Source organism: Coffea arabica, chromosome 1e (assembly GCF_036785885.1).
Source record: "Coffea arabica cultivar ET-39 chromosome 1e, Coffea Arabica ET-39 HiFi, whole genome shotgun sequence".
Taxonomy (NCBI): Eukaryota; Viridiplantae; Streptophyta; class Magnoliopsida; order Gentianales; family Rubiaceae; genus Coffea; species Coffea arabica.
Genome location: NC_092311.1, coordinates 33,287,596 through 33,312,093, shown reverse-complemented (window position 1 = coordinate 33,312,093; position 24,498 = coordinate 33,287,596). Strand labels below are relative to the sequence as shown.

Here is a 24,498-nt window from a genome sequence, read left to right as displayed (position 1 = left end):
AATGTTGGATTAGTGTTTAATTAGTGGAAATGAGTGATATTATGGATAAAAGTTCAAAGGGGAGTGAGGATAAAAATTTTCCATTTCTGCCCCTGTGTTGTCCGTGACCCATAGGGTGATTTTTCGTGGTTATAATGACTTTTTTATGATGTATATATGTTGTGTGGGTTGTGTAGAAAGTTTCATCAAAAAATTTCATGATTTAGTTGGCCAAATGATGTGTTTTCGGAAATCAGCAAAACTAGAAATTTTCCTGTAACTGCTCTGGCAGTGTTTTTGTTTTGGCTATAACTTTTTACTCTGACGTCGAAATCGAGTGCCGTTTACGGCACTGGAAACTAGACATTCCTAGTTTCTAACGGTATAAAATGAATGTTCTAGTTCCACTTGAGTCGTCCATACCAATCATTTGAACATGACTGTCCTGTTTCGCATCTACACTGGGAGCTCTGTTTTGAGCAACGAATTGATGCTCAAATATGAGTTAGCTGTGGATAGATTTTGATAACGATTTATTCTAAGAAATTGTAGCTTTATGAATCTAGTTTTTAACACCACCAATCACGCTCAATTCCAAGTTGAATTGAGTGAGTTGTGGGCGAAATTCGAAACTGACTCAGTAATGAAAAACCCTCTTTTGACTAGTTGGATGCCTAAATTTTGATTGGGACTTGTTGTTTCGAAATTCTTGGTGTTAACCACCTACCAAATGTATCTTAGATATTTCTTAGACAATGTCTACACAAATGAACCATGTTTGAGAGGTTTTTTTTGGCCAAACATCTTGGCAAAAGGAAAACGGAACTACAAGGCAGTTTTGCCTTGGAAATTCTTGGGGTTTTAATGATTTGGTTAACTGACTTTCCATGTGAATGTTTGCATGAAAATTTACAGAAGAATTGCCCTTATATGGTAGTATAATACTGTCAAATTTGGTGCCATTCCGAGTCCATTTCGATGTCCAACTAAAGTAACAAAGCTCAAGCATTAAACCTGGAAAACCTTTGTTTGAAGAGGAAATTTCAGTGACTTTGAGCAACTATATCTTGGTGCTCAAAATCCCGATTCTTGTTCTGCTTGTTGTGTTGTAAACTTTGAATGTAACTATAATTGAGTTCCAAATTTCAGAGGCTAGTTCTTGTTGTGTGAATTATGCCGAATTTCCAAACTTTGCCGAAAATCAACCCAAATCTGTCTCGGTATTCCAAAATAGCAACTTGAAGCCAAAATTCGAATGTCTTCCAAATTGAATCATGGAAAAGTGTCTTCTAGGAACTTTTAGTACTTCGGAATTAATTTCTAACGGTACCAAGTTTTCCAATTTTAGACCTACTGAGGGCAAGATCTATTTTTTTTAAATTTGACGCGCAAAGCTGAAATTTGCCGATTTCTTAGAAAATGAAATTTTGAGAACTTGTTATTCTTTCTTGATGATAATTAGTCGCTTTAAACTCGATTTTTTGAAGAAAATCAGTTTTTCTTGTGTTAATAAAACCTCACTTCTGAACCTTTATTTTGAGTGGTTAAGGTTCTCGGTTTGAGGTATTGACTAGTCTAGATGAGTGTAACTCCTTTCTTGATTAATGCGTGATTATGAGTGAAAAATGCTTTTTAATTGTTTCAGGTACTCAAGCGAGTCTTGAAGAGAATCCCAGAGGGGACAACTAAAGACTTTACTCGCTCAATTATTTTTGAATTGGTGAGTATCAAGTGCATGACTTGTCGCGTTTACTTGATTTACCTGCTTATATACGTGAATATCACTTGATGAGACGAGTGTATACTTTATCGCACTCGCTCTCCTTTACTTGAACTTTACTTGCATTAACTTGGTTTTTAAAGTTGATTTGAGTGAATCTCGTCGACTAAAATATACTCGTTTTCGTGTGCATAGCATGTTATCGTGCGTGTCGTACATGTCGTGCGTGTCGTGTTGTCGGGTGGAGTGAATCTCCTCGACTTATGGGGACGCCCAATTCTTTTAGCCAATCTTGCAACTCGAGCCGGCATGGGCTTGGTCGAGAAGCTTGATAAACCAAGAGAATAACAAAACACAACTTGATCTTTTGAGATCTTGTTCAGTATACTTGTGGAGTATCGCTCTTTTTGTGCGTGTTCTAAAAATCAAAATTTGATCTCTTGAGATCTCGTTCGGCATACTCGACGAGTATCGTCTTTTTCGTGCGTGTTTGGCTACGGATCCGAAAGGGTGGAATGTTGGCCGGAGGAAGTAATAAGTGAAGTTTCAACGGGATATAATACCCACCCGGATGACGGAGTGTCATCACGAGGGGGTATTGGATCGAGCCGTGGCGAAACAAGTGGAAAATAGCTCCTGAGAGCTCCTGTATCCTTAAATTGTTTCTGTTTACTTTTCTCTCTCGAATTGTAATTTACTTGAATATTATTGTTGAATATTGGATTGTTACTTGGACAACGTGCTTGCACGTGTGTTTTCTTGGTCTTACGAGTAATTGCTCACCCCGTAGATTTGTTTTCCTTAATAGGAATGGATGGAATGAAACTCGGTGGAACCCTTTGGATATACTTTTGTATTAGGGTTTCAAATGTAATCGACTAGACATTTTGGTTGTTGTATATTTTGGGAATTGATGTATCTTTTGGATCTTGATGTAAGAATTGGGTAACTGATGTATTTTGAACTCGTGGTGTAAGACTTGGATATTCAATTATGGAAGCGACTTTTCCGTATTAAACTAGTATTAATTGTTATATATTGTTAACTTTGAATAGATTTGTCTCGAGTCCTGGCGAGAGTTGGGCAGGCGTTCCGTGGATACCCTTGGGTTCGCCCTTGAGAGAAGTGGGGGCGTCACAATATGCAGGTCAGATCGGTTCAAAGAAACAGGGCAGAATCTCTACCAATGCTGGAATTCAACTTTTACTCTAACAAAGTTACACTCAAGCCTAAAATCACTTCACAAGTTCCATTTCCAACCTCAATAACATCATTTACTAGTTAAACAATCCTAATCAAATCTGAAAAATGTAAACCCTAGCTAAATTTTCCACTACACCATCAAAACCTAAATAATTAGCCATAGCAATCCAAGAGTAGAAGCTTGTATACCAAATTAACAAGATTGAGCAAGAGAAAATGAAGTTCAAGGTTTATACCTTCCAAGAGTTGCTTGCAAGTGAAAACCAAACCACTCTCTTCCAAAAATTTCACCACACTAAGTTTTCCAAACACCAAAAGATAAGTTTAATCGGTTTAGTTTTTGAGATTTCATTCAAACAATATGCATTCAAGGTTGGGGTTGAAGTTGGTTTTTCTCTCTTTTCCCTCTCTTGAGTTTCAGCCAACATGAAGAAGAATAAAGGAGAAATGAAGCTAATTTGGTGATAAGAAGAAAGAAAATTAGTTTAGTCAAAGTTGGTTGGATTTCTGCCAAGTGTCGCTACAAGATTGAATCTCAAAATTTTCTTTTCTCTCTCTTCTTTAAGTCCAAATTTTCGGCTGTCTTAAGAAGATATTTAGGGCTGATTTTGCTCAATTACCAACAAGGAAATTAAAGTAATAAAGTAGTGTTCAAGTGGTGTATTCAATTGGTAGCAAACGGTGCATGTCGGTTCAAGCTGTTTTTCCCTAACTCGCGCGTACTAGTGTTTTAACTTATGATTCACTAACTTATTATTAGCAATTCTAAACACACACTTTCTCTTAGATAAAACTCACTCTTAACCACCAAGTTTAGTACACACACCTCCAAAATTAATCACACTACCAAAATACGTGAAAACCCTAATTTACCCGAACTATAAAACTAAGGGTAAAACTCTTAATTCTCTTATTCATTACAACTATTAAGGGAGTAAATGAGTGGTATAGATATTATAAAGTAAGTTAATCAAAATAAGAGGGAATTTTAAGAAAATATGAGCGAATTTTCCGGTCATCACAATCTCTGTACACATATGCATTACATATCAAATAGAACCTTTCTTGCAAACTTTAGTTGGGCATTCATTATTGCAGATGTTTCTGCAACAAGTAGAATGTAACAAGTTTCAAAGTCTACAAAATTTTGTCTCTTTCAATTATGTGACAGGAAAGAAAGAGAGAAACCTATATATAGGGAAACCACCTCATGCAATTAGTATGATTTAAAAGAAAAGGGACGAAGAAAAGGAAATGAGGCAGAGAGAAGAGCAGAGATATATCCAATGAGAAATACAGAACACAGACTAAAAGTCATGAGATATCTGGCGAGATTCTTTACTTGGACCTTGGAACGAGGACTTTGGAAATTCGTGCATTTGCATATACATCTTATAGCACCAAATCTTTAAATCTCATCCATCCCACTACATGCTTCGTTTTTTCCATCGGAATGGTTGTCTTCAACATCTAACTTCTTTCATCAAATCTTCACTTTTTCAGAACCAGACTACTGACGGGTTTTTTACATACGTGCAAGTTAAAAAAAATCGAATTACACCCGTTCACTGCAAGTATACAGGTCAACTAGTAGTTTAGGGTATATATCGGGTCGATCCCACAGGGAAGAGTGAACAATTACCGGTATTACTAAATCTTCTCTATTATTTAGACTATCAATGAATTATAACAAATTTAACCTACTAAAATTATACAAAATAACAAATAAAAACTCCTTACGTTGTGGTATCCCTAACTACTCATGCAAGTGCTATATTTGGATCATTGAGTACTACATTTAGGCTAGTTATGGTGTAATTTCCTTATGCATTTGAATCCTACTTTCGTAGTGAATCAATTATACCTATAACTAATCCATACCTATTCTCATGATTATGAAATTAGCTATAAGTTCATTTCTTCAGTGTAATTACATGAAATGAATCACTAAAAATCACATAGGTGCATCTCTACTTTCATGAGTGTACTCCCTATGTTTAGTACTTCTTGAACTAGTGTTAAATCTCAATTTTCATTGTAGAAACAACACCTTAGATAATCACAATTAATGGTACCAGATTAATCATGATTTAAAGAACCAAAGTGCTAAATAACTTGCTCAAATCATAGCAATCAAATAACCAAATAATAAACACTAACAATTATAGAAAGTTCAATCAAACTCAAGGCATAAACTTTAGAGACACATATTAAACACAAAATCCAGAACTTGTATATTAACTAAACTTGGAATCAAGTACAAAAGATAAAGAGTTGGAAAGAAAAGCAATCCTTGTCACATGAGCTCTTCCCTTGCCTTCTTCATCTCCATCTTCATCTTTGCCTAGCTAATAAACAAGTAGGATGAACTATACTACTCTATGCTCAACTACTAAACTAATTGAACTAAGAAAAAACTAGTGAGAACTACATTTTTGTGGAGTTTCTCTAGCCTCCCAAGCTATCAAAATGTTCTTCAAGGCTTCTCTTTATATAGGAATTCAAGCTTATGGTGAGTTGTTAAAGTTGATGTAATTGCTTCATGGAATCACCAAAAGATGTTTCTTGATTTCTCCATACTTGCATGCTCAGTTTCAGCCGGATTTCTTGCAGATAAATTGGTCAAAAAGCTTGTGTGAAAAGAGCACAAGTTGCAGAGCCAGTTACAGAGCCGAAAGTAGCAATCCGAGGGATAGATCCGAGCTCGGATCGCTCAAAATAGCCCCTCGGATCGCATTTTTCTTTATTTTTATTTTCACTATTCATTGGGATCCGAGCCCTGCTACAGTGGATCCGAGCTCGGATCCTCTGCTCTCGGATCCACTTGTCCAGAAGATCAGATGAGGACTCGGATCATATTGGGTCCATGTTCGGATCGCTTGCTCTGTTTTTGATCCACTTCAACTGATATTTTCTCGATGTTAGAGGCCGAACTAGCTCTTATGTAAAACAGGAAAGTTGTAGCTCTTTGAGTTAGCTTTCTAATCATCAAGAATCACCTAATTTCGGGCTCCGTGGACTGAGAAATTGACCAAATTACCCTTGAATGGTTAGAAACTTGTTTCAGCTTCGACCATAGAAAATGTACTTCAGTATTTCGACCTTTTGACTATGAAAACCACCGAACTGGACTTCAATGTCTTCATACCAAATGTAGTTCTATCTCTTGGCTTCAAAATGGTATAAGAATCACCTCAATCTGATCATTGTCGCTTAAGATATTGCCAAAATACCACAAGATGTCAAAGCTGTTAAACTCCTTTTCTTTAGAACTTGATTGCATTTCATCTTTTGCACTTCATATTCTCTTTTTATCACTTAAAACCATCATCAATCATCCAATTCTCTTCTCAATTTATGTCATTTGATGATTGAATCATTAAATTTACAAAAACATGAAGTTTTCACATAAAAATCCATAGAAATGCAATTTTTAACACTTAAACCCCTAAATACATATTTTCACTAGAATCTTAGTTAATTAACTATAAAATTAATTAAAACACACTAAAAAACACGTAAACTATGCACTTATCAAACTCCCCCACACTTGAACCATTGCTTGTCCTCAAGCTATTCACACATAATCAATTACAATGATTCAAGAGGTGAAATAATATATGCATTTTTTGTCAAATTTAATTCCTCATGACTTGGAAAACAATCATTATGCAATTGTTTAAATTACACTAAATACTCATAATATCAAGTAAACTTAATCTCTCACCCTAACATAATTTCACAAATAAGCAAATCACATAGTCAAGTTATAGCCTTCCTCCTCCTATAATCATCTTTTTCCCAAAATTTTACAACTAAGAGGGATTTATTTACACTAATTTTACTTAAATAGTGAGAATGTTTTTTTACGCGAAAGTCAACACTTTTAGGTGAAGATCTCCGATTACTCAACATTTCACTTATTTAAATTGCTATGCATACTCGTAATTCAAGTACTTTTTTATGCGAAAGTCGATATTTGTAGATGCCAACACCCGGTTACTCAGTACAAATATCATTGGAGTAGAAGAAAAACTATTATTCTCTTTTTTTTTCTTTTCTCATTTTTTTTCTTTTTTTGTAAGACAATAAATAAATTTTCCCTCATAGAAAATATATAAGAATAATCAAAGGAGGAGTATAACCTTTATCGACTATATCAATCACTTACTTGAAAAATTAAGTAAAGAGAAGAAATCTCATTAAACATGTAAAATTATAGGCATAATTTTTCTCATTTTATCGGATATACTTTCTAAAATGCAAAAATCCTACTTGCATACTAATCATTTCCAAGTTAAAGGAGGATTAAATCTTCTAAAATATATATAAAGTTTTCAAAAGTGAAAGAATTAGACACTTAAAGTTGGAACAATTTAGCCCTTTTGAATAAAAATGCAAAAATTTGAAGAACTTTTGGGCCATAATGAAATATTGGAAAAGATTTTAGAAAAATTTTGACAGAGTTTTCTCTTATAAATGGACAAAAATTCCTGCCAACATACCCAATTTCAAGCAAATTATCCATATGGCAAGATTTCTATGCACAATTCCAACATTTCTAATCATTTAAATTCATAAAATATCGTCACATAGCATTAAAGTGCAAGTTCAAATATTTTTCTCCCCCACACTTAAACTTCACATTGTCCTCAATGCGATAAAAGAGAAATAACAAAAGTAAGAGAAAGTAATACTCCCCTAATGAACTTGCGCGATCCGAATCCATAGCAATGTGATGAATTTTCAACTTTACTTGAGAAAGAATGGAGAGTTCAATTAATGCACTTTGAAAAAGACAAAAATAAAACTTCTTAAGAATAAAAGCTTGCAACCAACAAGAAGAAAAGTGGAGTTGAAGGAGGAAAAAGAGGGAAGAATGAGGAAAAGTCGTCCGAGGTTTCGTTTTGGAAAGGATTTGAGGTCGTTTTTGAAAGGATTCGAGGTCGGATCATGATAAGTGAGCTCGGATCAAGAAGCTCAAATTTTTTTCTGATTGCAGAAGTGGATCCGAGGCCTCGGATCCATTGATTTTGCACTTATTGTAGAAGTTTCTGCAATTTTCAGTTTGACCCCAATTTGAAACACACTCTCCAATTCGTGCTCTACAATGAAATTTTTAACAATTCAGCACTTCACGCACATGGAAAATGACTTAAACATGAATCTTAACATCTCAAAACAAATAAAAAACATGTAGAATGCAAATTGAGGGTTGAGGTTCTTGGATCAAATAGTCCCCTTGACACTTCCAATGCACATGGTGGTGCTCAAATGGTCTAAAGAGTGCAAATAGGTCATGAACACATTTAAACACTTGAAGCCACTTTAACTTCATGCAAATGACTAACTTAACCTCATAACATGAAATTAAGCATTGTAAACTCAAAAATGAAGGTTAAGCTTCCCTTTTTCACATCAGTCTCCACTCCTTATAAACTCCTTTGCACTTGAAATATTTCACGTGACTTCTTGTCATTGCTACCTACAAAATACACAAAAACACTAGTTAAACAACTTAAACTTACTAAAAACAAGAAATCATTGGGTTGCCTCCCAACTAGCACTTCTTTATAGTCATTAGCTTGACTATATCACCTCATTTTTCAAGGAGGCTTAGTTAACGAATAATCCACCATTTTAGGCCGTGGTGGATCATTAAAAGGTGACTTTATAGTAAAAATCACATGTTCTAATGATATGAGATATGGAAGTAACTTACCTATCCCAAGTGTTTCATAGATGTTACCTTGAATATATACCACTTGAGAATTTACCAAAGGAAATGTCATGAGAGTATCTTGGGCAACAATACCCTTAGAACCTATACTTTCAATGCACTCCTCAAGAGGGGTGAAAAACGAGTCATTAAAACTCACCTCTTGAGGCTCAAAATTAGTTCCAAAGATATTATCATGTGAAATTGATATTTGCTCATTAAAACACACTTGACATTCATCATTTTCATCAAAATGCAACCCATTTTCACATACAACATTCCCACCATTCATGCTAGGATCATTTTGCAAATTATTAGAGGAAATAACTTCATACAATGCATTCAATTGCTCATGTATTCTACCGAAATAAGAAGTTAATTCATCTATTCTTTTCTCAATCCTATCAAAATCGTTGGAAGTTGCATTTGCTAGCTTTTCTATTGTTAAATCAAATTGATTAGAAAATTTTTCTACAGCTAGCTCACAAGATGCATTAGAATCATTAGCTAATGGTTCACTTTCTAACTCCCAAGGTAGAGGTGCATTAGCTAACTTCTCTATTGCCAACTCCCAAGATGGTTTTGATTCATATTAGACACTTTCAGGTTAGTAATCAGAAAAATATGAATAATCACTATAAGTACATTGACTATCCCAACCATAAGCAGGAGAATTGCTCCAATTAGCACTATATTGATCAAAACAAGGATTGTAATGCTCTAATTCATCAAAATAATCCACATTTTGTGCTTGTCTACATGTACTAGTAGCATGATAACTTCCACACAAGTCACAAATCACATGATAAGAATTAAAAGCATTAACATTCTTCCCTTGCTCAATTTCATGCATAATTGTTTCCATTTGAACTTGTAACATCATAACATCAAATTTAGTCTTTAAGCACTTTAAACCATCTCCAAAAGATATACATTCAGTAAATTCTTGGTTACCTCTGTTGAAGGAGGTTTGGACTTTGTAACCATTCATTGCCAATCTTCCACTTCTCAAGCATTGTCCTCCAAATTGACCTACCCTTCTCATCACCTAAAATTGCTTTTAAACAACTTCAAAAGCAAAATTAGTAAGAAAAATAGGTAATGAACACATACACACAAAAATAACAGAAAATAACATTCACACTATAACTAATGAAATGTCTAAACTAATAAAGTTGTTTTTCACACCGATATTGCCAAATCTTTCCCGGCAAGGGCGCCAAAAACTTGACGGGTTTTTTACATACGTGCAAGTTAAAAAAAAAATCGAATTACACCCGTTTACGGCAAGTATACAGGTCAACTAGTAGTTTAGGGTATATATCGGGTCGATCCCACAGGGAAGAGTGAACAATTACCGGTATTACTAAATCTTCTCTATTATTTAGACTATCTTCGTTTCTCAAGTATTGATGGCGAGTCTACCGTTTATATGGCAACTCAAAAAATTTCCTTTCTCAACCAACTTGTGCAATTAATTTATTCATGTATAAATTCTGGAAGTTTGAAATTTGAATTATAGTTACAATAAAAAAAATGCATAACTATTGAAAAGCATAATTATTAAACACGGTCTGGAGAAGAGACCGGCGAAGGAGGTGAGTCAACGGGTCACTGGTTTAACCAGTGGGTGAGTGGTTGAACCAGTGGGTCACTAAATATATTTAAATATTATGTCTTATAATTTTTGATATAGGATATATGATATAAATTGTAATAAACAATGTCATTACAAATGTTCATTTAATTTAATTTTCTATAGAATATTTAATTCATATAAGAATCAGTAAAACATAAATTTAATTAGTAATCCACCAAACTTTAAGTGTAAAATTTTATATGTTTAGTGTAATTATCTAGGTTACTTACGAATTTTAAGTGCAAAAAATTATTAAAAATAATATTTGTCTTTAAAATAAATTATGTAATATGTTATTTTTGAAATCTATTTTATAATTTATAGAATTTAGGGGTCATAAGTTTTTATTAAAAGATTTCAAATAAATTTGTTTTGGAGAAATAAAAAAATAAAGAGAATGGTAATTAACTAACATGTGGCAAAGTGATTTGCTGGTAAGTATGTCATAAACCTATACAAAGGTCTTGGGTTCGAATCCAAGCAAAGGTTTGGAAAGATTTTTTCCTCATAACCAGTTTGTCCACAAAATCGGTCAGGTTTTCGGTTTAATCCGGTTGAACAGTTAGTCCGTTGAAAAGTCAACAGTTCACTTGCAGAAACGATTTAATTAGTGAACCGGTCTGGTTCAATGGCCAGTTCACCGGGTTGACTGGTCGAACCGCTGGACCGGACCAGGTTTAATAACTATGATTGAAAGTTGGTTTATGTTACAATATTTAAATTTTAATTATCAAATGGAGTTACAAAATTAATTTGTGATCAATATTAGCCATATTTTATAGGTACATTAGCTGAGTCCCGGATTCTTACGTGGGTTTTGTGACAGAAAGCATTTTACTCTTTGGAATTTTCCTTCACTGAAAATTTACGTGCCGTTTTACCTTCCTTTTAGAATTTATCAATCCAACGCCTGCTCTTAAATTTTTTTCCCACAATCAACTTCATGGACACGTTTCAAATATCTCTAGGAATGTTAATTAAAATTAGAATTAATTACAAAATCTCCCCTTGAGATATAGCCAGTTAATTTTACAGTTTGTCCCCTAATATTGTTTTTCTTTACTCATTTTGCCTTCAAAATTTTTAGCCAACTCTAGGGGTATAATAGAAATATCAAATTAACATTTATACTCCCAAGGGTTAACTATAGTTAATTTCATAAGGTAAAACATGTTTTGCACTTTAACACTACATCGTTCTTTTTCCAACTTGTATATTTATTACTAAAACCTTTAGTCAACTCTAGTTTGTAACAACACCAAGGATAATTAATCTAAAAAATCAATATTTTTAGCATAATAATGAAAAAAATTATATTGGCGTTAAATTTGGGTCTTGTTGGTCTTGGTCCTTTGTCTTTGCTGAAAAACTTTGAGGTCTTTAGGGTCTTGATCCTTTGTCTTTGCTGGAAAATTTGAGGTCTTGGTCCGTTGTCTTTACGGCGTCCCATTAGTCATTGATATGATTAGACTGGAATATATATTAAGCTGTGGACCTTTGCATACTAAATGCTAATTTGCAACTAAATCACTTCTTAAACTATAAAACAATAAGAAAAAATTACTTGGTCCCTAATCATTAAAAGGTTTTTATAATGAAAACGTATCCATTAAACGAACATAAAGAATTTGAAGAAAGAAAAACTTGAGCTGAAAATAAGGTTAAATAACTTCTTGTTAGTGTATGAATGTTTCTATGAATTGCAGGGACAGAGGAAAAACATAAAAGAATATGAAGTTTCTTATGCTTAATCATTGTTATATGCAAGTTGTGATGACATATTTACACTTGAAAATATGTATTAGCATAATATGTGCTCCCAAAGTCAAGTATTTTCATTCATAGACACTGATCCTTTATTTATTTATTTATTTTTGAGCTTATAGGCTGACATCTATTTCGGTCAAACTTCATTTTTCCATTCAGTTCTTTTCCATCTTAAACTTGAAATAGAAATTCCTTCGTGCATTGTAATAAAATTACAATGATGCCTTAAAAGCTGTATTTAAACAATAATTTTATGTTTTACTTAAGAAAAGGAATTATTTTTTTCTTTTTACCAAACTATCTGGGGCTAGATTTGCCTATCCCCAGAAAATTGGATGTCCAAATCGTAATTCTCTCGTAAACATGACATTCGCAATGAAAAAAATTCTGAGTAATTCCTCAGTTGGTGTTTTTTTTTACAAGACCAGATTTTGATGAATTATTCTTTTATTAGAGCATAATACAAAAGTAGAAATGTAGAATGATCAAAACAACTTTCATGTTTATTTTTTCCTTTGTCTTATTTTTGGTCTTTACTAGTTTTAGTACATTGTTACAAGAAGAATCTTACTACATGAGTCCGTCAACAATAGCAATAAGAGTTAAATCCCAACATATGTTCTCAGAAAGGGTGAAGTTTGCCTTTTGGACCAATATCCGGCTCTAAACAACGTAATTCACACACAAGCCAAGAAACCAAAAAGGACAAAAAATAACCTTCTTCTCCCTCAATCCCATGTATCTCTTTAACTTGTCAATTTTATGTTTATGTGTTTTCCCTCCTAGGTTGTTTCAAACCATTTCACTGTAAATTGAAACACGAATCATCAAACAATTATGAACCTGAAAAGGTGAATGGAACGAGATGATATTTTCTTATTCTTCTTTGTTGCTCTCTCGTTTGCACATTAAATATACTTATTGAAATCAGACCAAGAGTGATTAAAAGCCATATAAGTTTTTATTTGTCACTAATCAAGCTTGAAATGAATAAATTCTTATCCAAATCAAATTCCAATGTGCATTCCACTCAAATGCATGGAGCTGTTACATCGTGACCTCAAATCATAAATGAGAAGCAAGACCTGGGTTTACAGGATGAGGGGCGGGAGCGGTCATCAGGTGGACCGCTCCTAAGCTGTTAATGGTCAAGATTTGGCCTCGATAAATTGTATGGTCCAGATCATTTCATGTACCTCGTTTTTAACAACGTGTGTGGGACCCACAAAAATTTGTTCTAAATTTACACGTTGTGAAAATAAAGTTACGCCGTGTGCAAAATGCACAAACCGTCAGGAACGGTTGCACCTGCAACTGTTCCTGCCTGCCCGGGGTTCGGGTTTACAATAGCTTTCCATTTTTTTTTCACTGACTGTTCAGATAGGAGATTATTTGAAATAATTATTGTAGTACTTTTTGTGATATAATGTATGTGAGATAAAAAAATAATTAAAAAAATAAAAAAATATATTAAAAATTGTGTATATGATGTAAGCAAATAATTTTTTACCATTATTTGACTATCCTGCAAAACTGAATTATTCGAAGTCAAGTCAAAGTCTTTCTGGCCCAAAAAACAAAAAGGGCCAAGGTCTCTCTGAGGCTTCAATATAATGAGTCGTCATACCCAACATGCAGCACTTTTTCTGTAGGTTGGGAACATACTCCCATCCTTGTAATGATTTATTAAGTTAATAAAATTTTTTGTTGGCATCCCACCCCACGGTTTGCCAGAAAAAGGGAAAAAAAGGGCATTTTATTTAGGTTTGTGGAAGTTGGACCCTCAATTTCCTGTTTGAAACCGCCATTGGTGGCGAACTGTTACAAAATGGAAAAAAATGCATAAATGTTCCAAGTTGGTTTATGTTACAGTATTTAACTTGGGTTAATAACACTTTGCCCTCCCCCCTTCCCAAAACCTAACCTATAGCGAGGTAACCTTTTGCCACCCTAAATTTAAAAAATATACATTGTGCCCTCTCAAATGAATTATATTTGTACTTTTAATTTTGACAAACCGATATGCATATTTTTCTTTTCAAATTACCGCTAGCCTTCCTATTTTCTCAATGGTCAACTTTTAGCTTGTTGTATTTTCTTATTATATATTCATCAAAACATTTTGATAGTGTTTGATGTGATGTTGAACATCGATTTAATTAACTTATTACGTAGATTTTTGTATAACTTAGCATCGATTTACATTAGGCCAATTCCCATACCCTATCCCTTGCCTTATATATAATGTAGTGTAGAACTAATATGTATGTAAATATTCAAATGTAAAATAAACAAAATGGTATTTTATTGTTGTTGCGCCCCTTTTTTTGAAAAATAAAATAAATCTAATGTATTTAGGTGTTAGAAAAATGAATTTTTGATTTGGAAAATGAGTTTTTGATTTTAGAGAATAAAAGAAAAAGGGCCTAAAATGGGACTTAAAAAGTGTGACGATTTGGACCCAAACTAATAGTCCAAAAAGGGTTTTTAAGAAAAAATAGGAGTCGCCACTTGGTATCGAGTTTAGGTGTACCAAGTCACCTAAAAATATATTTTTAACAAAAAATAGATAATACCCTTTTTAGACGACTCCACGTCTTTAAAAACAAGAGAAAAGAGTTCGGGAGTCACGATTGAAGAAAGCGCACGCAAAAATTTGATAGAATCAAACATAAGGCATCCTTTCAACCTAACCAAGGTTAGTTGCGAGATTTAGTCGAAAATCTTCTTAATCTAACTTATAAAACTTATCACATTAGGGCGTTTCTATATGGATACAAATCTAGATCTAATGAATATCGAGATGATCAAAATATCTCTTCAAAGTTTAATTGGTGCAAATCACATTAATTGTGATGCCCAAAATGATTCTTAGAAGAGGTAACGAATATGCAAAGAGTGAAATTCGAAGAAAAGAAAAATTATAATATTAGATAAGCATATGTGGCCTAAGAGAGGGATGCAACATAACGGGTACGGGAGAATAAAATTCGTGACTCAATCTTTCCTTTTGAAAGAAGGGGACAAGAGCGTGCTAAGGCTAAAAGCCACACTCGTTCATTTCCCATATTTGAAGGATGACTCTCCTAACCTAGTCAAATAAATGGACTAGCCTATTTCTATTTTCCTAAATGGAATGCAAATCTAAATGTCATGTTTCGCGCACATAGGGATAATGGGGGTAATATATAGAAGAAATATCATGCAAGATAAGAAAAGACCCTAAAAATGAAAGATATATATGAAATGTGATGAACATCACGCAAAGAATGTGAATCTAGCTCGAGACGGCCTAACGGGTCTAGCATTGCACTAACCCATTTGATACGAAAGGCACCAACTTTGTGATGCAACTCGTACAGAAAGGCTTGGATCTAGAAGGTAGAGACATCACGTTGAAGACAACGAACGCAGCGAGACCCCCGTACCGGCTCAGCGTAGGGACTAACTACGTGGCCCACTAAAGTGCTATTGGTCCTAAGGCCCACATGGCCTAGCCCCTTAACCCAAGAACTAATAACGACTAAGGTCCAAACCACAAGCGAGTTGGAACTCTTTATTACACTCTACTAAACTAATAATGGGCCATGACCCAGGCGAATCATGGGCAGCTAATCCTCATGGATGGCCGATAATAGGACAACATCTCTAGCTTCGTTGAGGCCCTCAATCGCCCTTGGCTCTCCACTTGACTCACGGGCCGTACGAACCAATGTTTGTAGTGTCTCATTCAACCTCTTCGCGCGAGCTCGTGTCATAGGCCCCAATGGCACATTCACTTGCTCCACTTGGATAGCTCCCTCGACCTCCTTATCACCATTTCTATAGGTTCTCACTAGCATTGGACTAGCGAGAAATCGGGGGAAAAGGCCACAACTAACGTTGGACTAGTGTGGTGACGTCATGCATTTATTATAACTAAATAAATCACATAAAGTATAATTAAATCAAGTAAACGCGTAAAACACATATATCACATAACACGTAAGCATGATATCTAGATGCAAAGACCCTAAAAAAAATGAATAAACACATAAGCACACAAGCATGCAAGCACACAAGTAAAGAAATGCAAATAAAAGTCTAACTATTACATTTGGGGCCCTAACTACAATCTAAGGGGAGAATTAAAAATAATAAAAACATACCTATTACATAGGCTAGCTAAATACATGTCTTGAGCGCCTATCTATTACAATTTGACATTTAAATGCCTCACAAATAATCATCCAAATTAAATAGAATAAATGAAACTTAAAAATGAATAAAATGAGTAATTAAAGGAAACAAAAAGCACTCAAAACATGTAATTACATATAAAAGCACATGGGAGCACATAAGAGAATTTAAGATAATAAAAAAAGATACCTCCCTTGAAGTAATGGTTAATTGAGGTTGAATTTGTCCTATTTATACTAAAAAATCAATAAAATGGTCAGGGCACCAATTTAATTATAAAGAAATGGAAATAATCATAAAATCTACCAACTAAGGCACTTAAATGAAGTACACTTAACAATTAAAGAAGAAAAGCAACTTATATTTGAGAAATCAAAACTGTTAGGGACCTAATAAAAATAATTTAAAAAGTATTTAGGGTCGAAATGTAATTAATATAAAGATTAGGGTTCAAAATCAAATAAAAAAAGTTTAGGGACTAAATTACAATTAAATTAGGGATCTAATTGGAAGAGATTAAAAGTTTTAGAGCTACAATAAAATAACTCAAAAGTTCAGGGACTGGAATGCAGTTTTCGTATCAGACTTCTTGGTAAAAAGGTCATTGGATCAGTTTTATTTCTTCTTTGGGCGAGGAATTCCTAAGCCCAGCCAAAAGTCCAAGAGAAACAAGCAGACCAGCCCATTATTTCTATCACTCAAGCCCAACCGAAATATGCATGGGTTTTGGCTTCCAAACCCAAGTCAAAACCCAATCAGAAATAAATCAAAACCCATTTACCAAGCCCAACCAAATAATATTAACCCCAAACCTAAACTTTTACTAAACCCAACAAGATAATAAATCTTTCCAAAAAGTTATTAAACCCTAAATAAATCATAAAACCCAGAAATAATTACCTAAACAACCCACTTAAAACATGAAAAAGAGGATTAAAACTTAAAAGGGGCAAAATTGGTTGATGTTTTCAGATTTTGGACCATAGTAAAATTAAGCAAAAATCAGGGGGTCAAAATGAACTTTTTGGAAAACTTCCATGCAAAGCTGATTTGAAACTTTCTTCTGCAGTTTTTTAGCCGCAATTCCTTCTGCAACTTTGCAGACTTCTCCAACACAAACCATCCGCCAACTCAAACGAAGAAAACCACAGATTTATTAACCAAGAAAGAATACAACAACCACCAACATGATCCCAAATTCTGATGCAAAGCTTATTTAGTGTCCAACAAAGGAAATTAAAACGGGGAAACAACAACAAAAAAACGCAGCAAAGGAAGGAACGAAGCCAGCTTTTGATGGCTCAGAGATGGAAACATCTAAAGCTGTTTTTTTTTTTTTTTTTCAAATCATTTAATCATCAAACGGTGGCCATACCACGACCCATCTTTTCCAAAGCGTCAAGAATCACCCAAAAAAGAAAAAGTCTAAGAACCATCCTTTATGAAACAGAAAACTCATGTAAATGGTCCAAATATTTCATGACAAGTGCTAAATCAACTATTAAAGGAAGTCATTGTTACCTATAAACAATTGGGGAGTCGAATCAAATGGGAGAAAGCTAGAAACAATCGCCCAAACTGCTGGAAAATCAATTTCAGGCTTGGTGTTGCAACTTTACAAGGATGACGGGGACAGTAACTTACAGCTCGAATTCGAAGATGCTATTAAGGTCTTTTCCTAAAATTTTCAACACCAATCTTCACCCTTAAATGTCATAGAACCTCCAGAAACTGATACTTTCTCTAAAAAGTCCTTATAGAAATCGAACGAGGATCAAGAAAACCCCCCCTACGCTCAACCCTGGCTCACTTTTTCCAGAAATTTTCTGCACTTTTTTCTTCTTCTTTTTCCTCTGTTTTCTCTCCTTTTCTCTCTGTTTTTCTTTTTTCCACCGCCTCTCCTCTCAATCCCTTGTTCTTGGCCGCGTTTATGAGCCTTTTATAGGCACAAAACACTCCCCCCAACCCTAGCAACAATGGTGCAGATTCACTGCATTTTTCTTGATGGTTTTTGAGTCATTAGATGGCTTTGATCTGGATTTTCTTGGTGTTTGGATTAGAGCCAGGTGGATTGGTACTGGAGGGCTTGAATGGAAAGAAAAAATGCAAAAAAATCGAGTGGAAATGGGATCAAATGGGAGCTGTGTCTTCCTTGTACTATCCTCCATGGCTTCTGGTAATATGGGGATGCACGCGCGCGCAGGTTTCCATCTTTTTTTTTTTATTTGTATTTTTGTTTTGTTTTGTTTTCTTTTCCAATTTTTCTACAATGACTTTTCTCAAGAAATTAAAATAAATACAAGTTAACCAAAATGAACAAAAATAGAAATAAAATGAAGAAAAATAAGAAAAATAAAATGGTGAAATTTTGGTATCTACAATTGTGATAAAATAATGCATGATTTCTTGGCGATTTATTATGTTTGTGTTCTATAAGACATAATGTCTTAGGATATATGAGTAATTTCTCCCCATGTGATATAAGTAATTGGGCCCACAATTTTACTAAGGGACGTAAGTGTAATTTTACAAATCTCAAGGGAGACCAGTGAAATCATCAAAAATCTCGGGGGAGGTTTCTGAAATTATCCCTTAATATAATTGGAATTGCTTTTACGTCTTTTTTTTCACTTTGCTTAAAATATAGAGAAATTGAATGATACTATTGAACAAAAGGAAATAAGTGGTATGATGCGAAACCACACAGGGAGGTATATAGAAATCTACCCATAATTAAATTTTTGAAAATCAGGAACTAGACTAATTGTGTCCAAATCATAAGTGTCCAAATCATAAGGGTCCAAATTGGTTCATCTTTCAAACTTTGGGATTGCATATTTTTTTTTTTTTGCATAAAATACACACAAAAGGGGACCAGTTTTGCCCACTCCTCTAACGTATCCAAATTGTAATATATATATATATATGAACTAGTTATTTTAATCATAATTGTTTCTCACTCCTACGTGGCATGCCTAATTGAAGAGAATTAACGGATCATGGGCCACTTGGATTTTACGCATATTGAATCATATTTGGATTATATTATATGTTTAAAAATTATCTCTAATGTTAAAATAACTTTAAAAAATAACTAATCTTATCTTAATGATATTGCTTTAGAAATCAACAAATCTTATCTTAATGATTCTGATTTCTATCAAATTATTACAAATAGAACTATAGTAAAATCTTTTTTAAATCACAATTATTGAAATGTTACATATTCCATAAATTACTTCCTTTAACCATCATATCATTGATTAGTATTCAAATTGTTCATTATCTCTTCCCTTAATTTTGAATTAACTTAGTGTAAAACATAGAATTAGCTATTACACCAACAAATTTATCAATATTGTTTGAAACTAAATATTTATTGAAGAAAAAGTGGATTGCTGGATCTTTTCTACTTAATTAAATGTGAATATATAGTTCTAAATTTATGGTCATTATAAAAATTTAAATTATCTATAAGAATATTTATAAAAAAAAGAATATCTACCAAGTTTTAATATGAGATACATTATTTGATGTATACTATCATATTATAGTGAAAGGATGTAAATAAATTTTTAAAAATTAGGAAATAATTGAACATTTAGAATACATCAATTTTTAAAGTTAATATGAATGAACATGTAGTATTGCAGTTAATTTTTGTATTTAATTATTTATATTTGTATAAATTTATAATAAATAAAAAAAGACCATGCTAAGGCACAGGTAAAATTCTAGTTGTCTTGTAAAAGTATTTGGATTATGGATTTCTATCAAAATTTTTTTTTTTGTGAACACATTGTTCAATCACTTTTTTACCTCACATATATCAAATTGTTATAATATATTTTTCTATAAAACCATAAAAATAGCAATCCAAACAGGACCGCCACACTTGCAACAAAGAAAAAAAAGAGTATTTTGAGGAAAAAAAGGTGTGCATATATGTGACTAATTTCTCAATGGGTGGTTTTAAGGCAAGATATTTGAACTCTAAAAAACCAATTGCTATTAAACTATTTTAGTACTATTATTTATATTTATAAAAACAGAATAAGTAAAACAACTCTTATGTTTTCTTCTTATTTTCTGGCTTTACTAATTTTAGTATAATGTTAATCTTACTACATGAGTGCTTCAAAGACAGCATAAGAGTTAAATCCTAGCATCTTTGCTTAGAAAAAGTGGTTTTAACATCTTGGACCAATATTTGGCACTAAACTAAACAGCATAATATACACAAAACAAAAAAGGATCGAAAAGAACCTACCTCTCCCTCAATCCCAATACTCAGTTTAATTTGTGAAATTTATGCTTATGTACTTTTATTCCTAAATCGTCGGAAATCATTCCAGGTGCTGAAACAAATTAAAATTGTCAATAGTTATGGGAGAAAATCTGACTTCTGAATCATGAAACTTTAGTTTTCTCGGTGAGATACTATCTAAAAATATGAACTTCAAAAAGTGAAAGTTCCCGTATTCCTTAAATATGCTTATCAAATGGAGTAAAAAAAAGTCACAGTACGAGTTTTATTTTGTCACTAATGAACTAAGAAATGAATATGTTGTCATCCAAATCAAATTCCAATGTAAATTCCACTCAAATGCCTAGGTCTACTACATCATGACCTCAAATCATAAAATAAGAAACAAAACTCGAGTTTTCACTTTTCAATCGTTACCTTTGTCAACTTGTCAATGTAACCTGACGTGTATTGTCAAGTCAAACTCTTCTTGTTCTACACTTCCCCAGCCCACACATCCCATGCACACATGCCCCAATACGCAAACTGAAAATGCGTTTTGCTCTCCTCTATTTCAGTTTTTCACTTTTTCTTACTCCACTCTGCCTTTGCTGCAACAACACCCTGAATGCCGGAATACAAGGCATTACTCTCCATAAAATCCGCCATTACCGACGACCCATAATCTTCTCTATCATCCTAGAATACCTCCACCATTATTTTAAAAAGCGTTTTTGGGGTGAATTTCGAGGTGAACCCTTGGGCAAGACATGATTCTAGTTAACTAATATATGAGTTAGAGTTATGTTGCTATTTTATTTGTTAGATAATAATAATATTTTTGTAATTTTTTAAATTTTTTTCAAATTTTATGTTTATTAGTAATATATATACACATATATGTATGAATATTATAATTTTGTTGTATTATTGTATATTTTATATTTTTTATATATTTAAAAATCAAAATTTGTGAAACTTACACCCAAGACCGGTGCTAGCCTTTTAAAACATTGCCCCCCACTAGTCATTGTTCATGGTTCACATTTAAAATGGTCTGTCCTGAATTTTATTTCTATCCCATCCCTATTTAACTATCACGTATCCTTGTACTATATAAGGTTGAGTTTTGGTCAAAGAATAAGTTGAATTTCAACCGCATCGGTGGGGTTTTCTGGGAATGTGAAATGTTGTGTATTAGTTTAAAAGCTTTAAGTAGAAGTTAAGGAAGCCTGTATTTGGGTATGTTTACTAAAATGATCCCATTTTAATACATTTAAAGTTGTCATTGATGAGCCATCTGGGTATTGATGGAATGTGTAATTAGCGTGCAACCGTTTTTGCATTTTGTACAACCCATATATGCTTGTGTGTTGGTGTAATTACCGGAATATCCCTTAGTTGCGTGCAACCATTTTTACATTTTGTACAACTCATATATGCTTGTGTGTTGGTGTAATTACCGGAATATCCCTTAGTTACCAATAATTCCCCTTTTCAACCATAGATAATAGTTTGAGATGTTACTTTGTTTGAAACGTTTGAATGATAATCAGATTTAGGAAATGAGCCAATGACTTCTCGATCAATAGTAGGAACTCATTTCGCTATTATTTATAATCTGCATTTATGAGCCACAAACGTTGGTTAGTTTATCCCCTCTCAGTTTCAGGAGTTAAGTTTTTCCTTTTTGCCTTTGTCTACAACGATTTGTCTCATCGTTTTCTCTTCCATCCAAATTCAACTCTGAAATTACCTATTATTTCGTCATTAATTACACCCAATTCAATTGCCGAACCGTTGGTATGTTAATGCCTAAACGGTTGATTATCAGTTTCTCCCTGTTCGCATTCTAGGATTGGAATAATTCTACCTGGCTTCATACTAATCAGCTCAAAATGCTATTTAGTCCTAACTACTCCTGGTGGTTCAGCGTGAGGTTAGATTTCACCCCCCCAATTTTTCAGTTCCTCCCTTAATTTTGTCGGTGTGTTCTTAGTACCTACAATTAGCGACTCTTATCGCGTTGCCTAACCCCAATTGGTCTGGGTTGGTTATAATTTTATAGGTTTGGAGCAACAGCAAGTAAGAGCTCTCGCTGGGGATTCTAGAATAAGGTTAGCTTTCTGTGTTGTTCTGCCTTTCTGCATTATTAACGACCTTCAATTTGACACAGTTTTATTGTAACGCTGTGTGAATTAATTGATTATATCGTTTATCTTTTCATACTAAGTTTTATTTCTTCTCGCAATGTACTATTGTTGGTTCAACAAAAAAATCTCCTTCCCCACAGGCACCAAACACTAGCGCGATGCGCGGGCACTCCTCCTAGTATTGTAGATAAGTCCAACAATTAATAAGTCTTATAATTCTATTGAAGAAAAAGTCCAACATCACAATACAAGCACGTGCAATTAAATAAAGATGGGATAGATAGGACACGCACAAAATCTGGGACTAATGATTTGAATTTGAAGCACCTAGTCCGGTTGCCATCATGTGACTGCTCTTGACATTTCCAGTCTTAATCTCACCGGGACCCTTTCCCCTAACATTGGCTATCTCTGCTTATTCCTCAACCCGCCAACCAGTTCTGTTGTCCTGTCCCTCCTAAAATCTCCTCCATCTCCACTCTCCGCTACCTAAACCTGTCCAACCATATCTTCAACCTCACATTTTCCCCAGAGCTCATTCGCTTGAATAATCTCGAGGTGCTTGATTTCTACGATAATAACATGTCCTGTGGACATTTATCAGTTAACCAACCTCATGCATCTCCATTTGGGCGGTAACTTCTTCACCGAAAGCATTCCCGCATTGTATGGTACATTTCCAAATCTCGAATACCTCGCTGTTTCTGGCCACGAACTCGTGGTAAGATCCCATAGGAGTTAGGATGCTTGACCAAACTTCAACAGCTTTACATTGGCTACTTCAAAACTTTCTCCGGTGGGATCCCACCAGAAATTGGCAACTTATCATAGCTTGTACGTTTTCATGCAGCCAACTGTGGGCTCTTCGGCGAGATTCCGCCGAAGCTTGGAAGTTGTAGAACTTGGATACCCTCTTTCTTCAAGTGAATGCGCTTTATGGGCCCTTGAAGCTAGAGCTAGGGTACTTGAAAAGCTTGAAATATATGGATCTGTCCAGCAACATGTTCATCGGCGAAATACCTTTCTCATTTGCTGAGCTGAAAAATCTGGCTCTCTTGAATCTTTTCCGAAACCAGCTTCACGGGTTGATACCGAACTTCATTGGAGACTTGCTGGAGCTAGAGGTGTAGCAATTATGGCAGAACAGTTTCACTGGAAGCATCCCATAAAGGCTAGGGACTAATGGGAAGCTTCAAAATCTCAACCTCAATTTAAACAAATTAACTAGTAATATTCGTCTTCAATATCTTGTTCCTATATTCAATATTGATCCGTACTCTTTTATTTGAAATCACCATAAGTGGTAATATCTGTCATGCATTACAAAATTTGACTCAATTGCATTACCTTGATCTAGGTCAAAACAATTTCAGTGGAATTCCAATCCCAAAATTCCTAGGATCTCTCAAAATTTAAGGTGTCTAATTCATCTGGAGCTGTATTCCAAGGTATGGTTCCCTTTTTGGAAACCTATCAAGTTTACGCACTTCTAAGTGTTGGTGGAGACCTTCGGCCTTGTAACAGCCCCACTTTCCCCTAAGGCGAACCAAAGGGGTTAGCGGGCTGCCTGCCCAGCTCTCGCCAGGACTAACGATGCAGACTAGAACTATCTATTGCGATCCGGAACTTACAAACGAGCGTAAACAAGTCAATGGAAAAAAAAAGACCCAAAGTAAGAAAAGAAATCCGGAGTCGGCCATAATAGTAACCGACCCGTCAGAACCCAACCGAAAGAGCACGCAAACATTCACATCTGAACTTTAGCGATTACAATCCAAAATGACATACAAAAGTTTTCAAAAGTTAATACATATACACGGTTTGCCAAATCAAAAGAGAAAACGCCCCAAAAGTACACTTAGGGTTTTACTACATGAGCTATACAAAAGATAT

The 24,498-nt window shown here is 34.1% G+C and overlaps 1 protein-coding gene across 1 annotated transcript in view; it reads right to left on the bottom strand.

Annotated features, from left to right (window-relative positions):
• Positions 1–21,121, bottom strand: part of LOC140016747 (uncharacterized) — a 35,176-nt gene extending 14,055 nt beyond the window's left edge. Inside the window, exon 1 of the mRNA XM_072070443.1 lies at positions 21,049–21,121. Coding sequence (XP_071926544.1) covers positions 21,049–21,121 — 73 coding nt within the window. The remainder of the gene's footprint in view (positions 1–21,048) is intronic.
• Positions 21,122–24,498: the final 3,377 nt, after the last annotated feature.